Source organism: Penaeus chinensis, chromosome 5 (assembly GCF_019202785.1).
Source record: "Penaeus chinensis breed Huanghai No. 1 chromosome 5, ASM1920278v2, whole genome shotgun sequence".
NCBI classification, from domain to species: domain Eukaryota; kingdom Metazoa; phylum Arthropoda; class Malacostraca; order Decapoda; family Penaeidae; genus Penaeus; species Penaeus chinensis.
The window spans coordinates 13,148,876-13,171,375 of NC_061823.1; the positions used below are offsets into that span (position 1 = coordinate 13,148,876).

Sequence of the window (22,500 nt, forward strand, 5' to 3'; positions counted from 1 at the left end):
TTAGGATTAAGAATGAGAATAAATTACTCCTTTCCACAGTTACTATCCCCAGTAAATCAAAGTTCTGTTCTGTAACTTTATTATGTGTCCTCTTTTCCCTTTTATGCAGTATAGCTAAGCGGTAACGTGTGTACTTTATTACGTTCTTTATCGGGGCTTTTTCCAATTATCTAAGACTTCCCATGATAACATTCCCGTATAACTAGTTTTCTGCTGGTCACCATTGACAGTCGTCCACTCTGGTGACTTCGATTTCTGAATCATCTTCTATTTCCTCTTCGTCAAGTTTTGCATCATTGGAGCATGAAATTCCTTGAAAAGAAATACGTACTCTCAAAACATTTTAGACCAGCTTGTACGCGGCGAAGACAATACATATAGATATGAAAAATGGTAACTGGCGCTTGGTGTGAATCTGTGGCAACAGGACCGAACCAGCGGTTTCCAGTGTCCTTCCAAACTGATCAGATGGTAGCGATTTACTTTGTCAAAGTTGAACTTAGTGATATACTCGAAGGAAAATGTATTGTCGTTGTCTGTCTGCGACTTTCAATATTCGTTTGTATTTTATAGCGAACCGTTGCTTTCCGAAAACACTTTAATCGAAATTAATTTAGTTTTTTTTTCCGGTTTAGCACAATCGTAAAATGTAATGGAGAACTACTCTTTAGCGTCAGTTATGTCTTCTTGTGTTTTTGAGCCAATAGTTATTAATAATGCATAGCCTCAGGTCTTCTTGATTTTGTTAAAAGTTTCAGAAAGGTGCTTGTATAAAGAAGAAAAAAAATGATGAATTTGTTTTTAACATTTTCAATAACAATGCCAGAATGATGAAGATAAAGCTCAACGATTTGAAACCTGTTAAAATAGCGTAGTTGTATTTACTTCTGTGCCAGTTCTATGATTGATATATATGTGTATAAATGATAAACGTGAATAAATGTGTGTATATGTACATATATGAATGAGTGTATACATATGAATATAAATATGTGTGTGTGTGTGCAAACTATATTTTCCCTCTCTCTTTCTTCTTTGGGTTGTCCACAGTTCAAGAAACAATCCCTTTTTCTTTTTTTTCTTTTTTTTTTCATCAAAATACTTGAATTATTCTTAGTCTATATAAAGGTAAGCACCATGCACCATAAAGTACTGGTTCTAATATTAAATTTGTGAAATACCTCATTTTAATCCTTAATTTGTGAAATATATAATTTTTATCTTTCTCTTATGAAAAATATAATTCTAATCCTTCATCTGTGAAATATTTCATGTTAATCCTTCGTTTGTGAAATATATACATTTTATCCTTCATTTGCGAAACATATTATTTTAAAACAATTCAATTAGGGGAAATATACCAACTTTTTTGCAATATCAAGCATATACATGATATATCACCATGATTTTGTGGCAAATTGTTTCCGGCTTCAGTCAAACGCAGCCAAGGTTACTTTGCCGACCTTGGCGTTGGAGTTGTCTCCTCATTCCCGCTCTTTAGCTGCATCACGAAAATTTCCATACGCGGATTACCAAGGTGTATAATTACGTACCAGAACGCTTGCTTAAGCTTGTACTGATGGTTGTCGTTCGCTCATTGTCGTGGAATTCATTACAACGTAGGCACACTTATAACACACTAAACACAGAATCGCATTCTTGTGAGTATCATTTGTGTCAGCATTGTTCCTTTAATTCATTTTCATCTATACTTTATGGTGGCCAATTATTATGGTTGACCAGTCATAATTGATATGATAAACAACATTTTCCTTAGGAGATGAAAAAATATGTAACATTGTAATATTTATTTTGATGAATTATTAAATATAAAGAGTATGCAAATCTTCAACAACGGAACATCTTCATAATATATACACATATTCTGCAACATATCTTGATTAAGGAGCGCTGTATCTGTTGGAAGGTTCCTTGGCTCTACGGGCATCCTCCTCAGCGGCGAAGGCAATCTGATCGAGGACGAAATCGGGGATGGGGTGGGGGAACTCGGGAGCCACGGGCAGGAGGTCGGACTGAGGCTGGAAGCCCTTCTCGTCAGCCACGAACTCAACGTGGACGGGAGTGCCGTCAGGAGCAGTGTAGCTAATTAAGAGAAAGTGAATGACTAGATAAGTATCAGTATTTTCTTACGAATTATATGAAAATATAACCGTTACGAAATATTGGTATAACTTCTCTATATTCTTGTTTCTTTCCGGATACTCACGAGTATGAACCAGCACTGTTGATGCCTCCGTCTGCGCTGGGAGCTCCAGACTCTGACACCACGATGCCGTCTCCTGTTTCCACGTCGAAGTTGTACCTTCCGTCGTTCTCGATCACGCGGTCGTCCCTCAGGATGGGCACTTCATCGGAGTCACGCCGAGACTGTGCAGGGGCTTCATATCCCTGGGGAGCGGCAGCAGCCACGCAGGCAAACACGGCAACAAGAATCTGAAAGGTATTCATCGCAGACTTATGGCATGTTCAGCAAAGTTCAAATTCATATTATTTTTATTGAACAGCATTTATAGCAATCTTTCGACACCACTGAGTTTCAGACTTCGGATTCATAATTTTCGGAAACAGCAGCGATTAATTTTCAGAAGTGGCCAAGTTGCAAATACTTACAAATTTCATGGTACAGACTGTGCGAGCGATCTGCTGCTCACGAGACTCGGTGCAAGCATTTATCTTCGCGGGAGAAGCAAAGTTGCCATTTGCCAGTTAGATTCGACTTTTATTTCAGGTCAACGTGTGGTATAACAAAAGTTGTGTTTTCTTCAACGGAGTTAATTAGAAATATGTATATCTTGCAGACATGCACAAATAAATCCACAGATAAGAATATGGGTGACAGATGTTACACAGTTATACATATATACTACATATGTATGTATGCATTTATGCATGCATGTATATGTGTGTATATTCATATATGTCTTTCTGTCTATATCTCTCTCCATATACATACGTATATATATGTGTATCTAAATGACTATATATGTCTGTATATGTGTGCGTGCGTAAGTGTGTGTGCCTGCGTGTATATGTGTTTGTGTTTCTGTGTGAATGTGTATATGAACGCATGTACTGTATACTGGTGTGTCTTTTTCCACAAATATATATAAACATTTGCCTTTATGTGTGTGTTTCCACACATATATGCATATGTATAAATTTACATTTACATATATATATACACATATATATATACATGTATATATATGTATATATATAAATATACATGCATATATATACGTATATATATACATATATATATAATGTATTATGTATATACATATATACAAGCATATATATATATACACGTGTGTGTGAAATAGCAAATCGGATTCTATCCATCATGAGGTTTATCTCCAAATTTCTGTTTCGTCCTTTTTCCGTGAAAATTGCTGATCAAAAATAGTGAAAACAGGATTAAAAAACTAGTTTTTTTGTCTTTTTTTAAAGGTGACAGTTTCTCTTATATATTCAATTTCTTAGATGAAATAAAATTAAAGGACTATTTTAACAATCATAATATTTTTTTATTAATCTTTTTCCCCAGTACTTTTTTCGTATACGCTCCGTTGCAATAGAGCTACGTGGCAAGGTGCTAATCTTTAATTCTTTATCGAAATTATCCACTTCGATATCTGGAACTTTTAGCGGTCACTTTATGGGAACAGGACCAGCCCAACGGCTTCCAGTACCTCACGGAGCAGGTGTTAACAATTACCTTTGTCAAACTTGATCCTGGCGACATACTTGAAATGTTATCTTGAAGCTGAATAGATATCTGAATGATTGATCAATCTGTATCACCAGTTGCTTGTATGTTGATAAGTCAGAAACTTACACATCAGTCTAAATGGTGTAAAAGCTGTTGTTACTGAAAACATGCTGACCTTTTTGACTTAGGAAAACAACAAACAAATAATTTCCAGTAAAAGATTATGCAAGTAACTTATAAGAAAGAAACAGTGGATCTTACATAATAACACAACTCTGTATTCTATCATGAGTGGTGTACTTTTTTATTCTCCGTTCTGAGAATTTTTATTTAACTATGGAACCGTCATTCTAAAAGAAAATGAGCATGTGGCCTGTTTTCGTAGATAACTATGCTTCCTACTTTATCATCAAACCAATTGTATTTAGAAAAATGGTAGCCAGTTTCCAAGATGGCGGTAGAAGAGTAGGTTAGTTAATGGAGCGCCTTTTCATACTTTATTTCTAGAGATCAATGGAAGTTGCACGCCAGTGATTAGCTTCCTATAGATTAATATACTATTTTTCAGATCCCAATTAATGGGTGAGCAGAATCATCGGTTGCTCTCGAAACTGCATGTCTTCTTTTAGTGACTGTAGCATATGAATTTGCTACAGTGTCTTAATGATTTGAAAATTTTAAAGCATTAATGTGTGTGTTTCTGTGTGCATGCTTATATATAAATGGATGTATACATTGAATTAAAATAATATACATGTATGCAAACTATTCTTTATCTGTTTCTTTAGTTATCCATAGTCCAAGAAACAAGTTCTTTTCGTTTTCCAGCAAGATACTTGTTAGTCTATATAAAGGTAGGCACACTGATCTCACACTTCGCCATGATGTCACATGGCACATTTATAACAAGAAACACAGAATACGGAAACATATTCTTTTGAGTATATCTGTGTATTTTGCGTTTATTTGCAACAGATAAATGAATTACCTCTATGTTGGCCGATTGTTTTCGAAGACCAGTATAATAAACACAAGAGACATTTTCCTTAGGAAAAGGAACTATATGTGACGTTATATTCTTTATTTTAATGATTGAATAGAAACTTCAACAACGGAACATCTTCATAATATATACACATATTCTGCAACATATTCTCATTAAGGAGCACTGTATCTGTTGGAAGGTTCCTTGGCTCTGCGGGCGTCCTCCTCAGCGGCGAAGGCAATCTGCTCGAGGACGAAGTCGGGGATCGGGTGGGGGAACTCGGGGGCCACGGGCAGGAGGTCGGACTGAGGCTGGAAGCCCTTCTCGTCAGCCACGAACTCAACGTGGACGGGAGTGCCGTCAGGGGCGGTGTAGCTAATTAAGAGAAAGTGAATGACTAGATAAGTATCAGTATTTTCTTAGGAATTATATGAAAATATATCCGTTACGAAATATTGGTATAATTTCTCTATATTCTTGTTTCTTTCCGGATACTCACGAGTATGAACCAGCACTGTTGATGCCTCCGTCTGCGCTGGGAGCTCCAGACTCTGACACCACGATGCCGTCTCCTGTTTCCACGTCGAAGTTGTACCTTCCGTCGTTCTCGATCACGCGGTCGTCCCTCAGGATGGGCACTTCATCGGAGTCACGCCGAGACTGTGCAGGGGCTTCATATCCCTGGGGTGCGGCAGCAGCCACGCAGGCAAACACGGCAACAAGTATCTGAAAGGTATTCATCACAGACTGACTGCATGTTCGGTAAAGTTCAAATTCAAATTGAACAGCACATAGCAACCCTTAAAAATCACAAGGTTTTTAGAATATCAGTCTTGGGATTCATAATTTTCGGAAGCAACAGCGGTTCTTTTTCAGAAGTGGGCAACTTACAAATACTTACAAATTTCATGTTACAGACTGCGAGTGATCTGCCTCTCACGAGACTCAATGCAGGTATTTATCCTATGCAAAGTTGCCATTTGCCAATTAGATTATTGGTTTAGATCAGGTTCACGTGCAGTATGGTAAAAGTTGTTTTATCCAATGGAATGTTCATTGAACATATGTACAAATACATCCGCAGATACAATGGGTTACGTGATGCACACATGCACGCTTATGCTACGTATGCATGCATGAATGTATATATTCATGTCTATGTCCAAATCTATTAATATATATACGTATATATATATATATATATATATATGTTTGCGTATGTGAGTATGCATGTATTTTATAATGATATATGTCTTTTTTCAAATATATCATCGTTTGCATTTGTGTGTTTGTGTGTGTGCATATTTGATGTGTATATACTGTATAATACATCATATATATATATGCATATCTGATGTATTGTGTATATACATGAATACATGCATAAACATATATATATATACATATGTATGTGTGTGTGTGTGTGTGAGTGTGAGTGTGAGTGTGAGTGTGTGAGTGTGTGAGTGTGTGAGTGTGTGAGTGTGTGAGTGTGTGAGTGTGTGAGTGTGTGTGTGTGTGTGTGTGTGTGTGGCATAAAATCGACAAGTTAATTCCTTTAACCTCTAAAATGACATATCAAAAAGACCCATTCATTTCCTTTGTCTTTTGCTTAATCCCTGTATCAGTGGTCGCCACAGCGCGTCAACTTTCTCCATCTCTTTCCATCTTGTGTGTCCTCTTCCGCAGCACCTACTTGCATCATATCTCTGATGTTCATAAAACGCCTTTTCGGTCTGCATTTTCGTCTCCAGCTGGTGCCATCTGCAACATTCATCGACCAACGTAGTTCTCTTCCCTTCTTTTCACGTGCCCAAACCATCTCAGTCTCCCTAAGCCTTCTTGTAGTTAGCATGTCCCTCACTGTCTCATTCCTTATTCTGTTTTTATGTGTGAGACCCAGAGTGAATCAACATTCGCATCTCTGCCACCTCCATCTTTTATTCTTTAAACTTTGTTAGTGGTACTGTCTCCATGTCATACATTATTGCTGGTCTTCCGTCCTATGGATTTTCCCCTCGCTTCTGTTGGCATGTTCCTGTCACACAAAACTACCGTCACTTTTCTCCACAAATTCCGTCCTACCTGCACTCTCCTTTTAACTTGTGCATTGCTAGATCCGAAAAGACCTAATTATCTACCTTGGAAAACGGTCTCCAAATTTCTGTTTCTTCATTTTTCCGTGTAAATTTTGGATGAAGAAACAGGATTTCAAATCACAAGTTTCATGTACAATGGTTTTAAGCTTTTTATGAGAGTGACAGTTTCATAGATACATTACATTTCTTAGAAGAAAAATAATGAAGTACTCTTTCCCAAGCCACTATGTGGGAACATAACCAACCCGATGGCTTCCAGTACCCATTGATCAGGTGATAACAAGGTGCTTTGTCAAAGTTGATTCTGCTGACATACTCGAAGGAAAGTTGTTGCTGTCGCAGGTCAGAGTCAGTAACAGTTTCTGAACCATTTAGAGACTCATGTATAGTTATCTGAACAACTAACAAATCTACATCACCAGTTGCTTGTATGTTGATTAGTCAGAGACTAATCAGAGAGGTGATATAAAGTTGCTTTGTCAAAGTTGATCCTGCTGATATACTCGAAGTAAATGTTGCTCGAAGCTTATATTGTCGCAGGTCATTATTAATGACAGTTTCTGAACCACTTAGACTCAGGTATAGCTCATTAGTTGTTTGTATGTTAATTACTCAGAGAGTTTACATCATTGTCTAAAAGGTTTAAAATAATTTAGTTACTCGAAACATGCTGACCTTCTTGACAGGAAAACAACAAATAATTTCCAAATGAAAGATTACGCAGGTAACACAGTGGATGATACAAAACGCAACACTGTATTCTGTCATGAGTGGTTCCAGGAATTTTCATTTGACTACGGAACCGTCATTCAAAGAGAAAAAATAGCATATGACCCGTATTGTATATATGCTTTCCACTTGTTTTTATTATCAAAGCAACTGTATTTTAAAAAAATGGTAGCCATTTTTCAAGATGGCTGAAGAAGAGCAGTTAATGGAGCGGGCTTTGATATTTTATTTCTAAAGATCAATGGAAGTTGCAAGCCAATGTTAAGTTTCCTATAAATTTGTTATTTTTTTTAATCTATCCAAGGGGTTAAACGTCTTCCCAGCCAATGCATAAGCAGAATCGTCGGCTGCTCGGTCGACAAACTTTTGACACAGTGATCCAGACAGACATGGTAGTCTATAAGTAAAAAAAAATAAAAATAAAATGGCGCTGTCGAGAGAACGAATTTGCTATCAGCATTTTCAAGCACAATGCCAGGAACGGTAGTGTGATACGTTTGATAACGTTTAATAGTTTGAAAGCTGTTAAAATGGCGTAGTTGTATATACTTCAAGCTATATTTAGAATTATTAGTTAAAAGCTAGGAACCACAAGTTTTCTTATAGTGGTCGTAGTAAATCAATTTGCTACGGTGTTTTAGTGATTTGATGATTTTAAAACATTAATGCCTGTGCATGAATGTACGTATTAGTATATTTGAATGGAAGTATACATATAAATTAAAAGTATGTGTGTGCAAACTAAATATTATATCTTCCTTTGGTTATCCACATTCCAAGAAACGATCGCTTGTTCTTTTATTTTTAACAGCAAGATACCTCAATTCACAGAAGATATTCTTAGTCTATATAAATGTAAGTACACTGTCCCCTTTCCCATCTCGCCATGATTTCACATAGCAGATATATAACACACTGAACACAGACACACATTATTTTTCGTATGAACGTACATGTGCTTTTTACTTACTTTTCATCTATATTTTATGCTGGCCGGTTATTTTGGAAGGCCAGTTATAAGAAACATGATAAGACATGTGTAACATTGTATTATTTATTTTAATGAATGATTAAATAGGAAGGGCTTGTAAATCGTCAACAACCGAACATCATAATATTTACACATATTCTGTAACACATTCTGATTAAGGAGCGCTGTATCTGTTGGAAGGTTCCTTGGCTCTGCGGGCATCCTCCTCAGCGGCGAAGGCAATCTGGTCCTGGACGAAGTCGGGGATCGGGTGGGGGAACTCGGGAGCCACGGGCAGGAGGTCGGACTGGGGCTGGAAGCCCTTCTCGTCAGCCACGAAATCAACGTGAACAGGAGTGCCGTCAGGAGCGGTGTAGCTGATTAAGAGAAAGTCTTATGAACTATATGAAGCTATAATCATCACGAAATATTAGCATAATTTCTATCAATATATTCGTGTTTCTTTCCGGATACTCACGAGTATGAACCAGCACTGTTGATGCCTCCGTCTGCGCTGGGAGCTCCAGACTCTGACACCACGATGCCGTCTCCTGTTCCCACGTCGAAGTTGTACCTTCCGTCGTCATCGATCACGCGGTCGTCCCTCAGGATGGGCACTTCATCGGAGTCACGCCGAGACTGTGCAGGGGCTTCATATCCCTGAGGAGCGGCAACAGCCACGCAGGCAAACGCGGCAACAAGAATCTGAAAGGTTTTCATCCCAGACTGATGGCATACTCGGCAAAATTCAAATTCAAATTATTCCTACTGAACAGCACATTTTAGCAACCCTTCTACATCACTGAGTTTCAGCCTTAGGATTCATAATTTTCGGAAACAGCAACGGTTCATTTCAGAAGTGGCCAACTTGTAAATACTTACAACTTTCATGTTACAGACTGTGCGAGTGTTCTGCTTCTCACGAAACTCAATGCAGGTACCATTCACCATTTAGATAGGACTTTTAGTTCATGTCCAAAAGTGGTATGATAACATTTGTGTTTTACCCATCGGAATGTTCATTGCACATATACACAAATACATCCATAGATAAGAATATGGGTGACAGATCATACATGCACACATATACTACATATGTCCGTATTTGTGCATGCATACATTTGTATATTCTTGTATGTCTATTCAATATATCTAATTATATATACGTAAATACATATATAGATATATGTATAGGAGTGTATGTCTGCGTGTGTATGTTCCGCGACCGCGTTTGAGTGTGCCTCCGCGTATGAGTGCGTGCTTACGCAGGTGTATGTGTGTGTATGCATGTACTGCATACCGATGTGTCTATTTCCACAAATATATCAACGTTTGTATTTATGTGTTTCTGTATATATATTTGTATACATGTATGTGTCAGTATGTGCATATATATATATATATATATATATATATATATATATACATATATATATGCATATTTGATGTACTATGTATATATACGCACACACAAAAACACATATATATGTATATGTGTGTATATATGTATGTATGTATGTATGTATGTATGTATGTGTGTGTGTGTATATATATACACACACACACACACACACACACACACACACACACACACACACACACGTGTGCGTGAAATAGAAAATCGGCACGTAAATTCCTTTAACCTCTAATAGGTATATCGCAAAACACCCATTCATCCACCCTGAGCTTCGTCCGCAAATCTTGGGAAAATGCCTCCAAATTTCTGTTGTTTTTTCCCCTTTTTTCCGATATATATATATATTTTTTTTATATATACAAAAATGTGGAATCAACATTCAATAACACTGGTTTTACATCCATTTTTTTTTTTTTTTTTATGAGACAGTTTCATACATACATTCAATTTCTAAGAAAAAAATAAAAATGAAGTACTCTTTTCCACGCCACACCATGAGATAGATTTACTTTGTTCTTTAAACATCTGTGTAATCTCTTGCCCTTTTTGTCCGGAATATTTTTTTTTTTTTTTTTTTTCCTTGGACACTCTATTGCAAAACATTTAGGTGATAAAGTACTTATAATTTTTACTTCTTCATCGACGGGATATCCACGTCGATAACTGGAATTTCTAGCGGTAACTCTATGGGAACAGGATCAACTCAGCGGCTTCCAGTACCCCACGGAGCAAGCAATGTCAAGTTGCTTTGTCAAAGTTGATCCTGCTGACATACTCCAAGGAAGTGTTGCTCGAAGCTTTTATTTCCGCAGAAGGTCATTATCAAAGGCAGTTTCTGAACCGTTTAGGTATAGATCACCAGTTGCTTGTATGTTGATTACCTAATGAGTTTACATCATTGCCTAAATGTTTTAAAAGCTGTTGTTACTGGAAACATGCTTCTTAACTTAGGAAAGCAACAAACAAGTAATTTCCAGTGAAATATTACGTAGGTAACTTATGGGACAGCAGAAACACAGGGATGTTACTTAAACAACGCAAGTCTGTATCTGTCATTGTATTTATGTGTGTTTGGGAGCGCATATGTTTACACACACACACACACACACACACACACACACACACATATATATATATATATATATATACGTATGTGTGTTTATATATATATATATATATATATATATATATATATGCATATGTATATTTGATGCATTATATATATACATAAATACACATATGTGTATATGCATGTATGTATATATATATATATATATATATATATATTACGTGTAATCGACACGTAAATTCCTTTAACCTCTAAAAATTATACATCAAAATACCTATTCATGCTCCCGGAGCTTCGTCCGCCATTTTGGAAAAGGCTTCCCAATTTTTTTTTTTTTTTTTTTCCTTTTAAATTGGTTATTCAAATTAATGAAAACAGGATTCAAAATCACTAGTTTCATATCCAATTAAAAAAAATCGAGTGGCAGTTTCATAGATACATTAAATTTCTTAGAGGAAATAAAAATGAAGTAGTCTTTTGCATGACACTGTGAGAAATAACCAACCCAGCGGCTTCCAATAGCTCACAGATCAGGTGATAACAAGTTCCTTGGTCAAAGCTGATCCTGCTGACATACTCTAAGGAAATGTCTTGAAGCTGCTGTTGTCAATGACAGTTTCTGAACCATTTAGACACACGTATAGCTATCTGAACAATTAACGAATCTGCATCACCAGTTGCTTGTATGTTGATTAGTCAAAGTTATAGACCGGTGTCTAAATCATTTAAAAGCTGTTGTTACTGGAAACATGCTAATCTTCTTGACTTAGGAAAACAACAGATACTTTCCAATTAAAGATTATGCAGGTAAATTATAAGAAAGCAGAAACACAGTGGATGTTACATAAAAATGGTTATCTGTATTCTGTCATGAGTGATAAAGTACCTATTATTTCTTCGTTCCAACAATTTTCATTTAATTACTGATGCATCATTTTATCAGAGAAAAACGAGCATATGACCTGTTTTCGTAGGTATTTAAGCTTCCCACTTTTTATCATTAAACCAACTTATTTTTCAAAATGGGAGACATTTTCCAAGATGGCGGGAGAAGGTTCGTAAATGGAGCGGGCTTTGATATTGTATTTCTTGAGATCATAGCAAGTTGCGTGCCAGTTTTCAGCTTCCTAAAAATCAGTGTACTATTTTTTTTCTAATCTTTTGATGGAGTTAAACGTCCGTCCAACCAATGGGTGAGAAGAAGCACCGGCTGCTCGATCAACAAACTAAGTGATCCAAGCAGACATGGTAGTCTAAAAGTGGAAAAAATGGCACTCTCGAGATATAACGAACTTTCTACAACAATGGTATTTACCCTTTCCTGCGTGTAATTAGAATTATTAGCTAAAAGCTAAAACCACAAGGCTTTTCTTAGTGAATCTTATATGGTGTTTTAGTGATTTGGTCGTTTTAAAACAATGTGTGTGCATGAATCTGTATGTTAATATATAAATGAATGGATGTACACATGTAAAGATATGTATATATATGTGTGTGCAAACTAGTTTTTTTTTTATCTCTAGTTGAATGAAGTATCTATGCCTATATTGTTCCTTTAATTATTTTCCATCTATATTTTATGATGGCCGATCATTTTGGAAGTCATTCATAAACATTATAAGAGACATCCTTAGGAAATGAAAATATGTGTAACACTGTATTATTTATTTTAATGAATGATTAAATAGGAAGGGCTTGCAAATCTTCAACAACGAAACATCATAATATATACACATATTCTGCAACATATTCTCATTAAGGAGCACTGTATCTGTTGGAAGGTTCCTTGGCTCTGCGGGCGTCCTCCTCAGCGGCGAAGGCAATCTGATCGAGGACGAAGTCGGGGATCGGGTGGGGGAACTCGGGGGCCACGGGCAGGAGGTCGGACTGAGGCTGGAAACCCTTTTCGTCAGCCACGAACTCAACGTGGACGGGAGTGCCGTCAGGAGCGGTGTAGCTAATTAAGAGAAAGTAGATGACAAAATAACTATCATGGTTTTCTAACGAACTTTATGAAGATATAATCGTCACGAAATATTGGTATAATTTCTAACTATGTATTCTTGTTTCTTTCCGGATACTCACGAGTATGATCCAGCACTGTTGATGCCTCCGTCTGCGCTGGGAGCTCCAGACTCTGACACCACGATGCCGTCTCCTGTTTCCACGTCGAAGTTGTACCTTCCGTCGTTCTCGATCACGCGGTCGTCCCTCAGTATGGGCACTTCGTCAGAGTCACGCCGAGATTGTGCAGGGGCTTCATATCCCTGGGGAGCGGCAGCAGCCACGCAGGCAAACACGGCAAGAAGAATCTGAAAGGTATTCATCGCATACTGATGGTAGTTCATCAAAGTTCAAATTCAAATTATTCTTATTGGACAGCGCATTATAACAACCCTTAAGTTTTCAGAATATCATCCGCCGGATTCATAATTTTCGGAAACAACAGCGGTTAATTTTCAGATGTTGTTAACTTGTAGATACATACAAATTTCATGTTACAGACTGTGTGAGTGATCTGCTTCTCACGAGACTCAAGGCAGGTATTTATCTTCGCAAGAGAAGCAAAGTTGCCATTTGCCAATTAGATTGTATTTTTAGTTCAGGACCATGTTCATTGCACATATGCACATCCACAGATAGGAAGATGGATAACAGATGATACACACGCACATGCATACATATACTATGTATGCATGTATTCATGCATGCATGTATGTGTATATTCTTGTATGTCTGTCTATATTTACATTTGTTTATATATACGTATATACGTATATATCATGCGTATGTCTGAGAGCATATGTTTGTGTGTATGTTTACGCATGTGTGTGCCTGCGTGCATGTGTGTATGTCTATGTATATGTCTATGTGTGTATGATGTACTGATATGTGTCTATTTCCACAAATATGTCACGTTCGCATTTATTTGTCAGTTTATGTGTAAATATATATATATATGTATGTATGTTTATATATGAATACATGCAGATTTGATGTGTATATAATAAATTATATATATGCATATTTGATTTATTATCTATATACATATATATGAATATAAATATATACATATATATATACACACACGGGTGAGTGAAATAGAAAATTGGCATGTAAATTCCCTTAACCTTTAATAATTTCATATCAAGACTCATTCATCCAACCTGAGCTTTGTCCGCCATCTTGGAGAACGGCCTTCAAATTTGTTTCTTTCTTTTTCAGTGAAAATTGTTGATCAGATATCGTAGAAACAGGCTTCAAAATCATTCGTTTCAGAACCTAAAAAGGTATCAAACAGTTTCATATATATTCAATTTCGTAGTGTAAATAAAAATAAAGTACTCTTTTTCCACGCCACACCATGAGATAGTTTTGAGTTGTTTCTTAATCTGTGTAAACTTTTGCCCTTTTTTGTCCAATATATATTTTCTTGGACGCTCCATTGTATTAGAGCTAGGTGATAAAATGCTAATTATCTTTTCTTCTTTCTCGAAGGGTTATTCACTTCGATAGCCGTTTCTTCCTTTTTCCGTGAAAATTGTTTATCCAAAAGAGTGGAAACTGGATTCAAAATCATTAGTTTTGTATCCAAAAATTTAGGCTTGTTTATGAGTTTTATAGATACATTCAAGTTCTTAGAGAGAAAAAAAATCAAGAACTCTTTTCCACGACACTGTGGAAACATGACCAACCCCAGTACTTCACTGATCAGGTGATAACAACTTGCTTTATCAAAGTCGATCCTGCTGACATACTCGAAGGAAATGTCTCGAAGCTGCTGTTGTCAATGGCAATTTCTGAACCACTCATGGATAGATATCTGAATGCTTAACAAATCTACATCACTAGTTGCTTGTCTGTTGATTAGTCAGAGAGTTATATATCGTGTCTAAATTATTAACAAGCTGACTTTCTTGACTTGGGAGATCAATAAACAATTTTCCAATGAAAGATAACCCAATAAAATCAGTGGATGTTACATAAAAACACAACTCGGTCAACAAGACTTACACAGTGATCCGGGTAGAAATGGTAGCCTTAATGTTTAAAAAAATGACGCTCTCGAGAGAACGAATTTGCAATAAACATTTTCTAGAACAATCCCAGGAACTGTAGTGTGATGCAGATGATTAAGCTTAATGCTTTGAAAGCTGCTAAAATGGCTTATTTGTACTTACTCCTTCCTATGTGTATTAAGAACTTGTTATTGGTCGAAATGTGCTGCGGTGTTTTGGTAATTTGATTATTTTAAAATATCAATGTATGTGTGCATGAATGTATGTAAGTATATATATGAATAGATGTATGCATAGAAATGTGTTTACGAAACGTTCACTCGTTCTTTTTTTTTTTTTTTTTTTTTTTTTTTAAGCAAGGTATCTCAAGTCAAAGGAGTTTTTCTTAATCTACATAAATATAAGCACACAGTCCCTTTTCCCACCTGGCCATGATGTCACATGGCACACTAATAACACCTTGAAACTGAATCATATTCTTTTGAGTACAATTTCTTTGCATTTTGCGTTTATTCGCAACAATTAAATGAAGTATGTGTGTCTGCATCGTTCCATGGTTTCCATTTATACTTTACGTTGGCCGATGATTTGGGAAGACCAGTCATAAATAATATGATAATAGACATTTCCCATGGGAGATGAAAAGATATGTAACATTTGTATTATTTATTTTAATAAATGCTTAAATAGAAAGAGTATGCAAATCTTCAACAACGGAACATCTTCATAATATATACACATATTCTGCAGCATATTCTCATTAAGGAGCACTGTATCTGTTGGAAGGTTCCTTGGCTCTGCGGGCGTCCTCCTCAGCGGCGAAGGCAATCTGCTCGAGGACGAAGTCGGGGATCGGGTGGGGGAACTCGGGAGCCACGGGCAGGAGGTCGGACTGAGGCTGGAAACCCTTTTCGTCAGCCACGAACTCAACGTGGACGGGAGTGCCGTCAGGAGCGGTGTAGCTAATTAAGAGAAAGTAGATGACAAAATAACTATCATGGTTTTCTAACGAAGTTTATGATAATATAATCGTCACGAAATATTGGTATAATTTCTAACTATGTATTCTTGTTTCTTTCCGGATACTCACGAGTATGATCCAGCACTGTTGATGCCTCCGTCTGCGCTGGGAGCTCCAGACTCTGACACCACGATGCCGTCTCCTGTTTCCACGTCGAAGTTGTACCTTCCGTCGTTCTCGATCACTCGGTCGTCCCTCAGGATGGGTACCTCGTCAGAGTCTCGGCGAGCCTGTGCAGGGGCTTCATATCCCTGGGGAGCGGCAGCAGCCACGCAGGCAAACACGGCAAGGAGAATCTGAAAGGTATTCATCGCATACTGATAGTAGTTCATCAAAATTCAAATTCAATTTATTCTTATTGGACAGCACATTATAACAACCCTTAAGTTTTCAGAATATCATCCGTCGGATTCATAATTTTCGGAAACAACAGCGGATAATTTTCAGATGTTGCTAACTTGTAGATACATACAAATTTCATGTTACAGACTGTGCGAGTGATCTGCTTCTCACGAGACTCAAGGCAGGTATTTATCTTCGCAAGAGAGGCAAAGTTGCCATTTGCCAATTAGATTGTATTTTTAGTTCAGGACCATGTTCATTGCACATATGCACATCCACAGATAAGAAGATGGATGACAGATGATACACGTGCACATGCATACATATACTATGTATGCATGTATTTATGCATGCATGTATGTGTATATTCTTGTATGTCTGTCTATATTTACATTTGTTTATATATACGTATATACGTATATATCATGCGTATGTCTGAGAGCATATGTCTGTGTGTATGTTTGCGCATGTGTGTGCCTGCGTGTATGTGTGTATGTCTATGTATATGTCTATGTGTGTATGATGTACTGATATGTGTCTATTTCCACAAATATGTCAACGTTTACATTTATTTGTCAGTTTATGTGTATATATATGTATGTGTGTGTGTGTGTATATATGAATACATGCATATTTGATGTGTATATAATAAATCATATATATGCATATTTGATTTATTATCTATATACATATACATGAATATAAATATATACATATATATACACACACGGGTGAGTGTGAAATAGAAAATTAGCATGTAAATTCCCTTAACCTTTAATAATTTCATATCAAGACTCATTCATCCAACCTGAGCTTTGTCCGCCATCTTGGAGATCGGCCTCCAAATTTGTTTCTTTCTTTTTCAGTGAAAATTGTTGATCAGATATCGTAGAAACAGGCTTCAAAATCATTAGTTTCAGAGCCTAAAAAGGTATCAAACAGTTTCATATATATTCAATTTCGTAGAGAAAATAAAAATAAAGTACTCTTTTTCCACACCACACCATGAGATAGTTTTGAGTTGTTTCTTAATCTGTGTAAACTTTTGCCCTTTTTTGTCCAATATATATTTTCTTGGACGCTCCATTGTACTAGAGCTAGGTGATAAAATGCTAATTATCTTTTCTTCTTTGTCGTGGGGTTATCCACTTCGATAGCTGTTTCTTCCTTTTTCCGTGATATTTTTTTATCCAAAAGAGTGGAAACTGGATTCAAAATCATTAGTTTTATATCCAAAAATTTAGGCTTATTTATGAGTTTTATTCAAGTTCTTAGAGAGAAAAAAAATCCAAGAACTCTTTTCCACGACACTGTGGGAACATGACCAACCCCAGTACTTTACTGATCAGGTGATAACAACTTGCTTTATCAAAGTCGATCCTGCTGACATACTCGAAGGAAATGTCTCGAAGCTGCTGTTGTCAATGGCAATTTCTGAACCACTCATGGATACCTATCTGAATGCTAAACAAATCTACATCACCAGTTGCTTGTCTGTTGATTAGTCAGAGAGTTATATATCGTGTCTAAATTGTTAACAAGCTGACTTTCTTGACTTGGGAGATCAATAAACAATTTTCCAATGAAAGATTACGCAATAAAAACAATGGATGTTACATAAAAACACAACTCGGTCAACAAGACTTACACAGTGATCCGGGTAGAAATGGTAGCCTTAATGTTAAAAAAAAATGACGCTCTCGAGAGAACGAATTTGCAATAAACATTTTCTAGAACAATCCCAGGAACTGTAGTGTGATGCAGATGATTAAGCTTAATGCTTTGAAAGCTGCTAAAATGGCTTATTTGTATTTACTCCTTCCTATGTGTATTAAGAACTTCTTATTGGTCGAAATTTGCTGCGGTGTTTTGGTAATTTGATTATTTTAAAATATCAATGTATGTGTGCATGAATGTATGTAAGTATATATATGAATAGATGTATGCATAGAAATGTGTTTACGAAACGTTCACTCATTCTTTTCATTTTTTTTTTTTTTTTTCAAGCAAGGTATCTCAAGTCAAAGGAGTTTTTCTTAATCTACATAAATATAAGCACACAGTCCCTTTTCCCACCTGGCCATGATGTCACATGGCACACTAGTAACACCTTGAAACTGAATCATATTCTTTTGAGTACAATTTCTTTGCATTTTGCGTTTATTCGCAACAATTAAATGAAGTATGTGTGTCTGCATCGTTCCATGATTTCCATTTATACTTTACGTTGGCCGATGATTTGGGAAGACCAGTCATAAATAATATGATAATAGACATTTCCCATGGGAGATGAAAAGATATGTAACATTTGTATTATTTATTTTAATAAATGCTTAAATAGAAAGAGTATGCAAATCTTCAACAACGGAACATCTTCATAATATATACACATATTCTGCAGCATATTCTCATTAAGGAGCACTGTATCTGTTGGAAGGTTCCTTGGCTCTGCGGGCGTCCTCCTCAGCGGCGAAGGCAATCTGCTCGAGGACGAAGTCGGGGATCGGGTGGGGGAACTCGGGGGCCACGGGCAGGAGGTCGGACTGGGGCTGGAAGCCCTTCTCGTCAGCCACGAACTCAACGTGGACGGGAGTGCCGTCAGGAGCGGTGTAGCTAATTAAGAGAAAGTGAATGACAAAATAACTATCTTACGAACTATGAGAAGATATAACCGTCACGAAATATGGGAGTCTCTAACCATATATTCTTGTTTTTTCCGGATACTCACGAGTATGAACCAGCACTGTTGATGCCTCCGTCTGCGCTGGGAGCTCCAGACTCTGACACCACGATGCCGTCTCCTGTTTCCACGTCGAAGTTGTACCTTCCGTCGTTCTCGATCACGCGGTCGTCCCTCAGGATGGGCACTTCGTCAGAGTCACGACGAGACTGTGCAGGGGCTTCATATCCCTGAGGAGCGGCAGCAGCCACGCAGGCAAACACGGCAACAAGAATCTGAAAAGTATATATCGCAGACTGAGGACATGTTCAGCGAAATTTATTTTTTTATTGAACAGCACATTATAGCAACCTCTTAACATCAGAATGTCAGCCTTGATAATCATACTTTTCGAAGACAGCAACGGTTTATTTTCAAAGAGTGACCAGCTTGAAAATACTTACAAATTTCATGGTACAGACTGTGCGAGTGATCTGCTCCTCACGAGACTCAAGGCAGGTATTTATCTTCGCAAGAGAAGCAAAAGTTGCCATTTGCCAATTAGACTGTACTTTCAAAAAGTTTAGGTCCACAAGCGGTATTACACTTTTTTTTTTTTTTCCAACGAAGTTAATTAGAAATATATATAAATATATGCACAAATAAATCCACAAATGTATGTATGTATGCACGTATGTATATGTTGTATATTCATGTATGTTTATCTATCTTTATATCTATTTATATATACGTATGTGTGTGTGTGTGTTCTCGTGTGTGCCTGCGTGTAAGTACTGTGCAGTCGTATGCCTTTTTTCACAAATATATAATTTGAATATGTGTATGTATACGCACACACAAACACATACATATATATGATGTATTACGTATATACATGTACACATTCATGCATATATGTGTGTGTATATATATATCTACACACACATATATATTATATATAAACGTGTGTGTGTGTGTGTGTGTGTGTGTGTGTGTGTGAAATATAAAATCCTTTAACCTCTAAAAATAACATATCAAAAGACCTATTTATCCACCTTTAGGGTTCATCCGCCACCCTGGAAAATGGCCCTTCAAATTTCCGTTTCTTCCCTTTTCCGTGAAATTTTTTGATAACAAAAAATGTGGAAACAGGATTCACAATCACCAGATTCACATCCAAAAAGATTTAAGTGTTTTTTTTTTTTTTTTTTTTTTTTTTTTTTTTAAGGTTGATAGTTTCATACATATATTCAATTTCTGAGAAGAAAATAAAAATGAAGTACTCTTTTCCACGCTTACCCCTGGAGCTTCTCTTTTGTTTTTGTTGTTTCATCTGTCTAAGCTTATCGCCAGTATTTTTTTTTTCTTTTTCTTTTTTTCTTAACGGTAACTGTGGGAATAGAACCAGACCAACAGCTTTCAGTACCCCACGGATCAGGTGATAACGAATAGCTTTGTTAAACTTGATCTTGCTGACATACTCGAAGGAAATGTTGTTTTGAAGCTGCTGTTGTCACAGAAGGTCAGTATCAATGATAGTTTTTGAACCATTTACACACTCCTGTATAAATATCTGAATAATTAACGAATCTAGATCACAAATTGCTTGTTTGTTGAAAATTCAGAGAGCTATACATCAGTGTCTAAATGGTTTATAAGCTGTTGTTACCGAAAATATGCTGACCTTCTTGACTTAGGAAAGCAGCAAACAAATCATTTCCAATGAAAGATTAAGCAGGTGACCTATAAGAAAACTTAGATATTGTAGATGTTATATAAAAACTCTGTACTCTATTATGAGTGATATAGGAATACTTATTTATTCATCAGTCTATGAGAAAATGGACATGTGACCTGTTTTCGCAGATATTTAAGCTTCTCATCAAACTAACTATATCAAAACAAGAAATGACGGTCATTCTCCAAGATGGCGTGACATCAGGATAATGAATGGAGTGTTTTTTGGTGTTTTTTTTTTTTTTTTCTGGAGGTCAGAGTAAGTTTCATCTTATTATCAGCTTCCTATGAAATAGTGCATTTATATGACATAAAAAAGAAAACCTGACACAAATATGGCTAACATTGTTATCTACAAGTGAAAAATAATAACGTGTCTTTTCCTCGAGATACTGCATTTAATATAATTACCTTCAAATCAATGCCAGGAAAGGTAGTGTGATTCTGGTGATAAGCTAATTGATTTGAAAAAAAAAATAGCATTGTTGTACTTATACCTCCATACATATACTATGAATTAGAAGATAATATCAAGAAACTCTTATCTTAATAACTTAGTTTTTGACGACAAATAAAGTTATGTGTGAGTGTGTGTGTGTGTGTGTGTGTGTGTGTGTGTGTGTGTGTGTGTGTGTATGTGTGTGTGTGTTATCTAAATGTATAAATTTATTTACGTGTGTGTGGGTGTAATGTGCCTGTATGTGTATTCATTTATATATTTGCTTATTCATACATGTATGTATGCATATGTGTCTAACCAATTTCTTATGTATTTCTCCCCTTATCTATTCCTTATCAAGAAACAATCACTCATTCTTATTTTTTTCCAGCAAGATAGTTATAATTAGGTAAAAACACTGTCCCCTCTCCCACTTGTTTATGGCAGACTGAAACAGAACCATGTTATTTTAGGTATCAATTATTGTAACAATTTTAATTGTAACAGATAAACACCTGTACCTGTTTTCCTTATTTAAACGCGGAAAGTAAACCAAGCGAATATTTGAATTGTACTAAATACTGGCTTATTGTTTTGGAAGGCCAGTCATAGATGTGCTAAGAGACATTTTCCTTTGGAAGTAAAATTATATTTAACATTGTATTATTTATTCTAATGTGTGGATAAACAAAAAAAATCATGCAAATCTTCAACAATGGAACATCATCATAATATTTACACAATGCAAGATATTCTAACTAAGGGGCGCTGTATCTGTTGGAGGGTTCCCTGGCCCTGCGGGCGTCCTCCTCAGCGGCGAAGGCGATCTGCTCGAGGACGAAATCGGGGATTGGATGGGGGAACTCGGGGGCCACTGGCAGATGGGCGCCCTGGGGCTGGAAGCCGTTCTCGTCAGCCACGAACTCCACGTGGACGGGAGTGCCATCAGGAGCAGTATAGCTAAATAAGAGAAAATGGATGAGATTGGCATCATGGTATTGTACGAATTAAATGGAATATAGTCGTCACGAAACGCTGTAAAAGTTACTGTCAATATGTTCACGATTATTTATCGAGACTCACGAGTAAGAACCAGCGCTGTTAATGCCTCCGTCTGCGCTGGGAGATCCAGACTCTGAAACCACGATGCCGTCTCCTGTTTCCACGTCGAAGTTGTACCTTCCGTCGTTATCGATCACGCGGTCGTCCCTCAGGATGGGCACTTCCTCAGAGTCACGCCGAGACTGTGCAGGGGCTTCGTATCCCTGGGGAGTGGCGGCAGCC

General features: G+C 36.8%; 6 protein-coding genes across 6 annotated transcripts in view; all 6 read right to left on the bottom strand.

The window, feature by feature from the left end:
- LOC125025488 overlaps nt 1-2,651 on the bottom strand; it is a 10,661-nt gene extending 8,010 nt beyond the window's left edge. The window contains exons 1-4 of the mRNA XM_047613501.1: nt 2,632-2,651; nt 2,228-2,454; nt 1,913-2,103; nt 222-312 (exon numbers count right to left, since the gene is read on the bottom strand). Of these exons, the coding sequence (XP_047469457.1) occupies nt 222-312; nt 1,913-2,103; nt 2,228-2,454; nt 2,632-2,640 (518 nt within the window). The 5' untranslated portion in view covers nt 2,641-2,651. The remainder of the gene's footprint in view (nt 1-221; nt 313-1,912; nt 2,104-2,227; nt 2,455-2,631) is intronic.
- Nucleotides 2,652-8,688: 6,037 nt separating this feature from the next.
- LOC125025489 (cuticle protein AMP1A-like) lies at nt 8,689-9,464 on the bottom strand. The gene is made up of 3 exons (XM_047613502.1): nt 9,396-9,464; nt 8,992-9,218; nt 8,689-8,890 (listed from the first exon to the last, which is right to left on the bottom strand). Exons 1-3 carry the CDS (start codon nt 9,462-9,464, stop codon nt 8,689-8,691), a joined length of 498 nt encoding a protein of 165 aa, XP_047469458.1.
- A 3,185-nt stretch (nt 9,465-12,649) lies between these two features.
- Nucleotides 12,650-13,354, bottom strand: LOC125025386 (cuticle protein AMP1A-like). The gene is made up of 2 exons (XM_047613368.1): nt 13,085-13,354; nt 12,650-12,956 (listed from the first exon to the last, which is right to left on the bottom strand). Exons 1-2 carry the CDS (start codon nt 13,345-13,347, stop codon nt 12,755-12,757), a joined length of 465 nt encoding a protein of 154 aa, XP_047469324.1. The 5' UTR covers nt 13,348-13,354; the 3' UTR covers nt 12,650-12,754.
- A 2,315-nt stretch (nt 13,355-15,669) lies between these two features.
- Nucleotides 15,670-16,526, bottom strand: LOC125025387 (cuticle protein AMP1A-like). Its single transcript, XM_047613370.1, has 3 exons — nt 16,512-16,526; nt 16,109-16,335; nt 15,670-15,980 (listed from the first exon to the last, which is right to left on the bottom strand). The coding sequence occupies exons 1-3, from the start codon at nt 16,518-16,520 to the stop codon at nt 15,779-15,781; spliced, it is 438 nt and encodes a 145-aa protein (XP_047469326.1). The 5' UTR covers nt 16,521-16,526; the 3' UTR covers nt 15,670-15,778.
- A 2,157-nt stretch (nt 16,527-18,683) lies between these two features.
- LOC125025388 (cuticle protein AMP1A-like) lies at nt 18,684-19,522 on the bottom strand. Its single transcript, XM_047613371.1, has 3 exons — nt 19,505-19,522; nt 19,110-19,336; nt 18,684-18,994 (listed from the first exon to the last, which is right to left on the bottom strand). Exons 1-3 carry the CDS (start codon nt 19,511-19,513, stop codon nt 18,793-18,795), a joined length of 438 nt encoding a protein of 145 aa, XP_047469327.1. The 5' UTR covers nt 19,514-19,522; the 3' UTR covers nt 18,684-18,792.
- A 2,345-nt stretch (nt 19,523-21,867) lies between these two features.
- The window catches only part of LOC125025389 (cuticle protein CP14.6-like), an 855-nt gene continuing 222 nt past the window's right edge, over nt 21,868-22,500 (bottom strand). The window contains exons 2-3 of the mRNA XM_047613372.1: nt 22,300-22,500; nt 21,868-22,176 (exon numbers count right to left, since the gene is read on the bottom strand). The exon at nt 22,300-22,500 is cut by the window's right edge and continues 26 nt beyond it. Of these exons, the coding sequence (XP_047469328.1) occupies nt 21,975-22,176; nt 22,300-22,500 (403 nt within the window). The 3' untranslated portion in view covers nt 21,868-21,974. The remainder of the gene's footprint in view (nt 22,177-22,299) is intronic.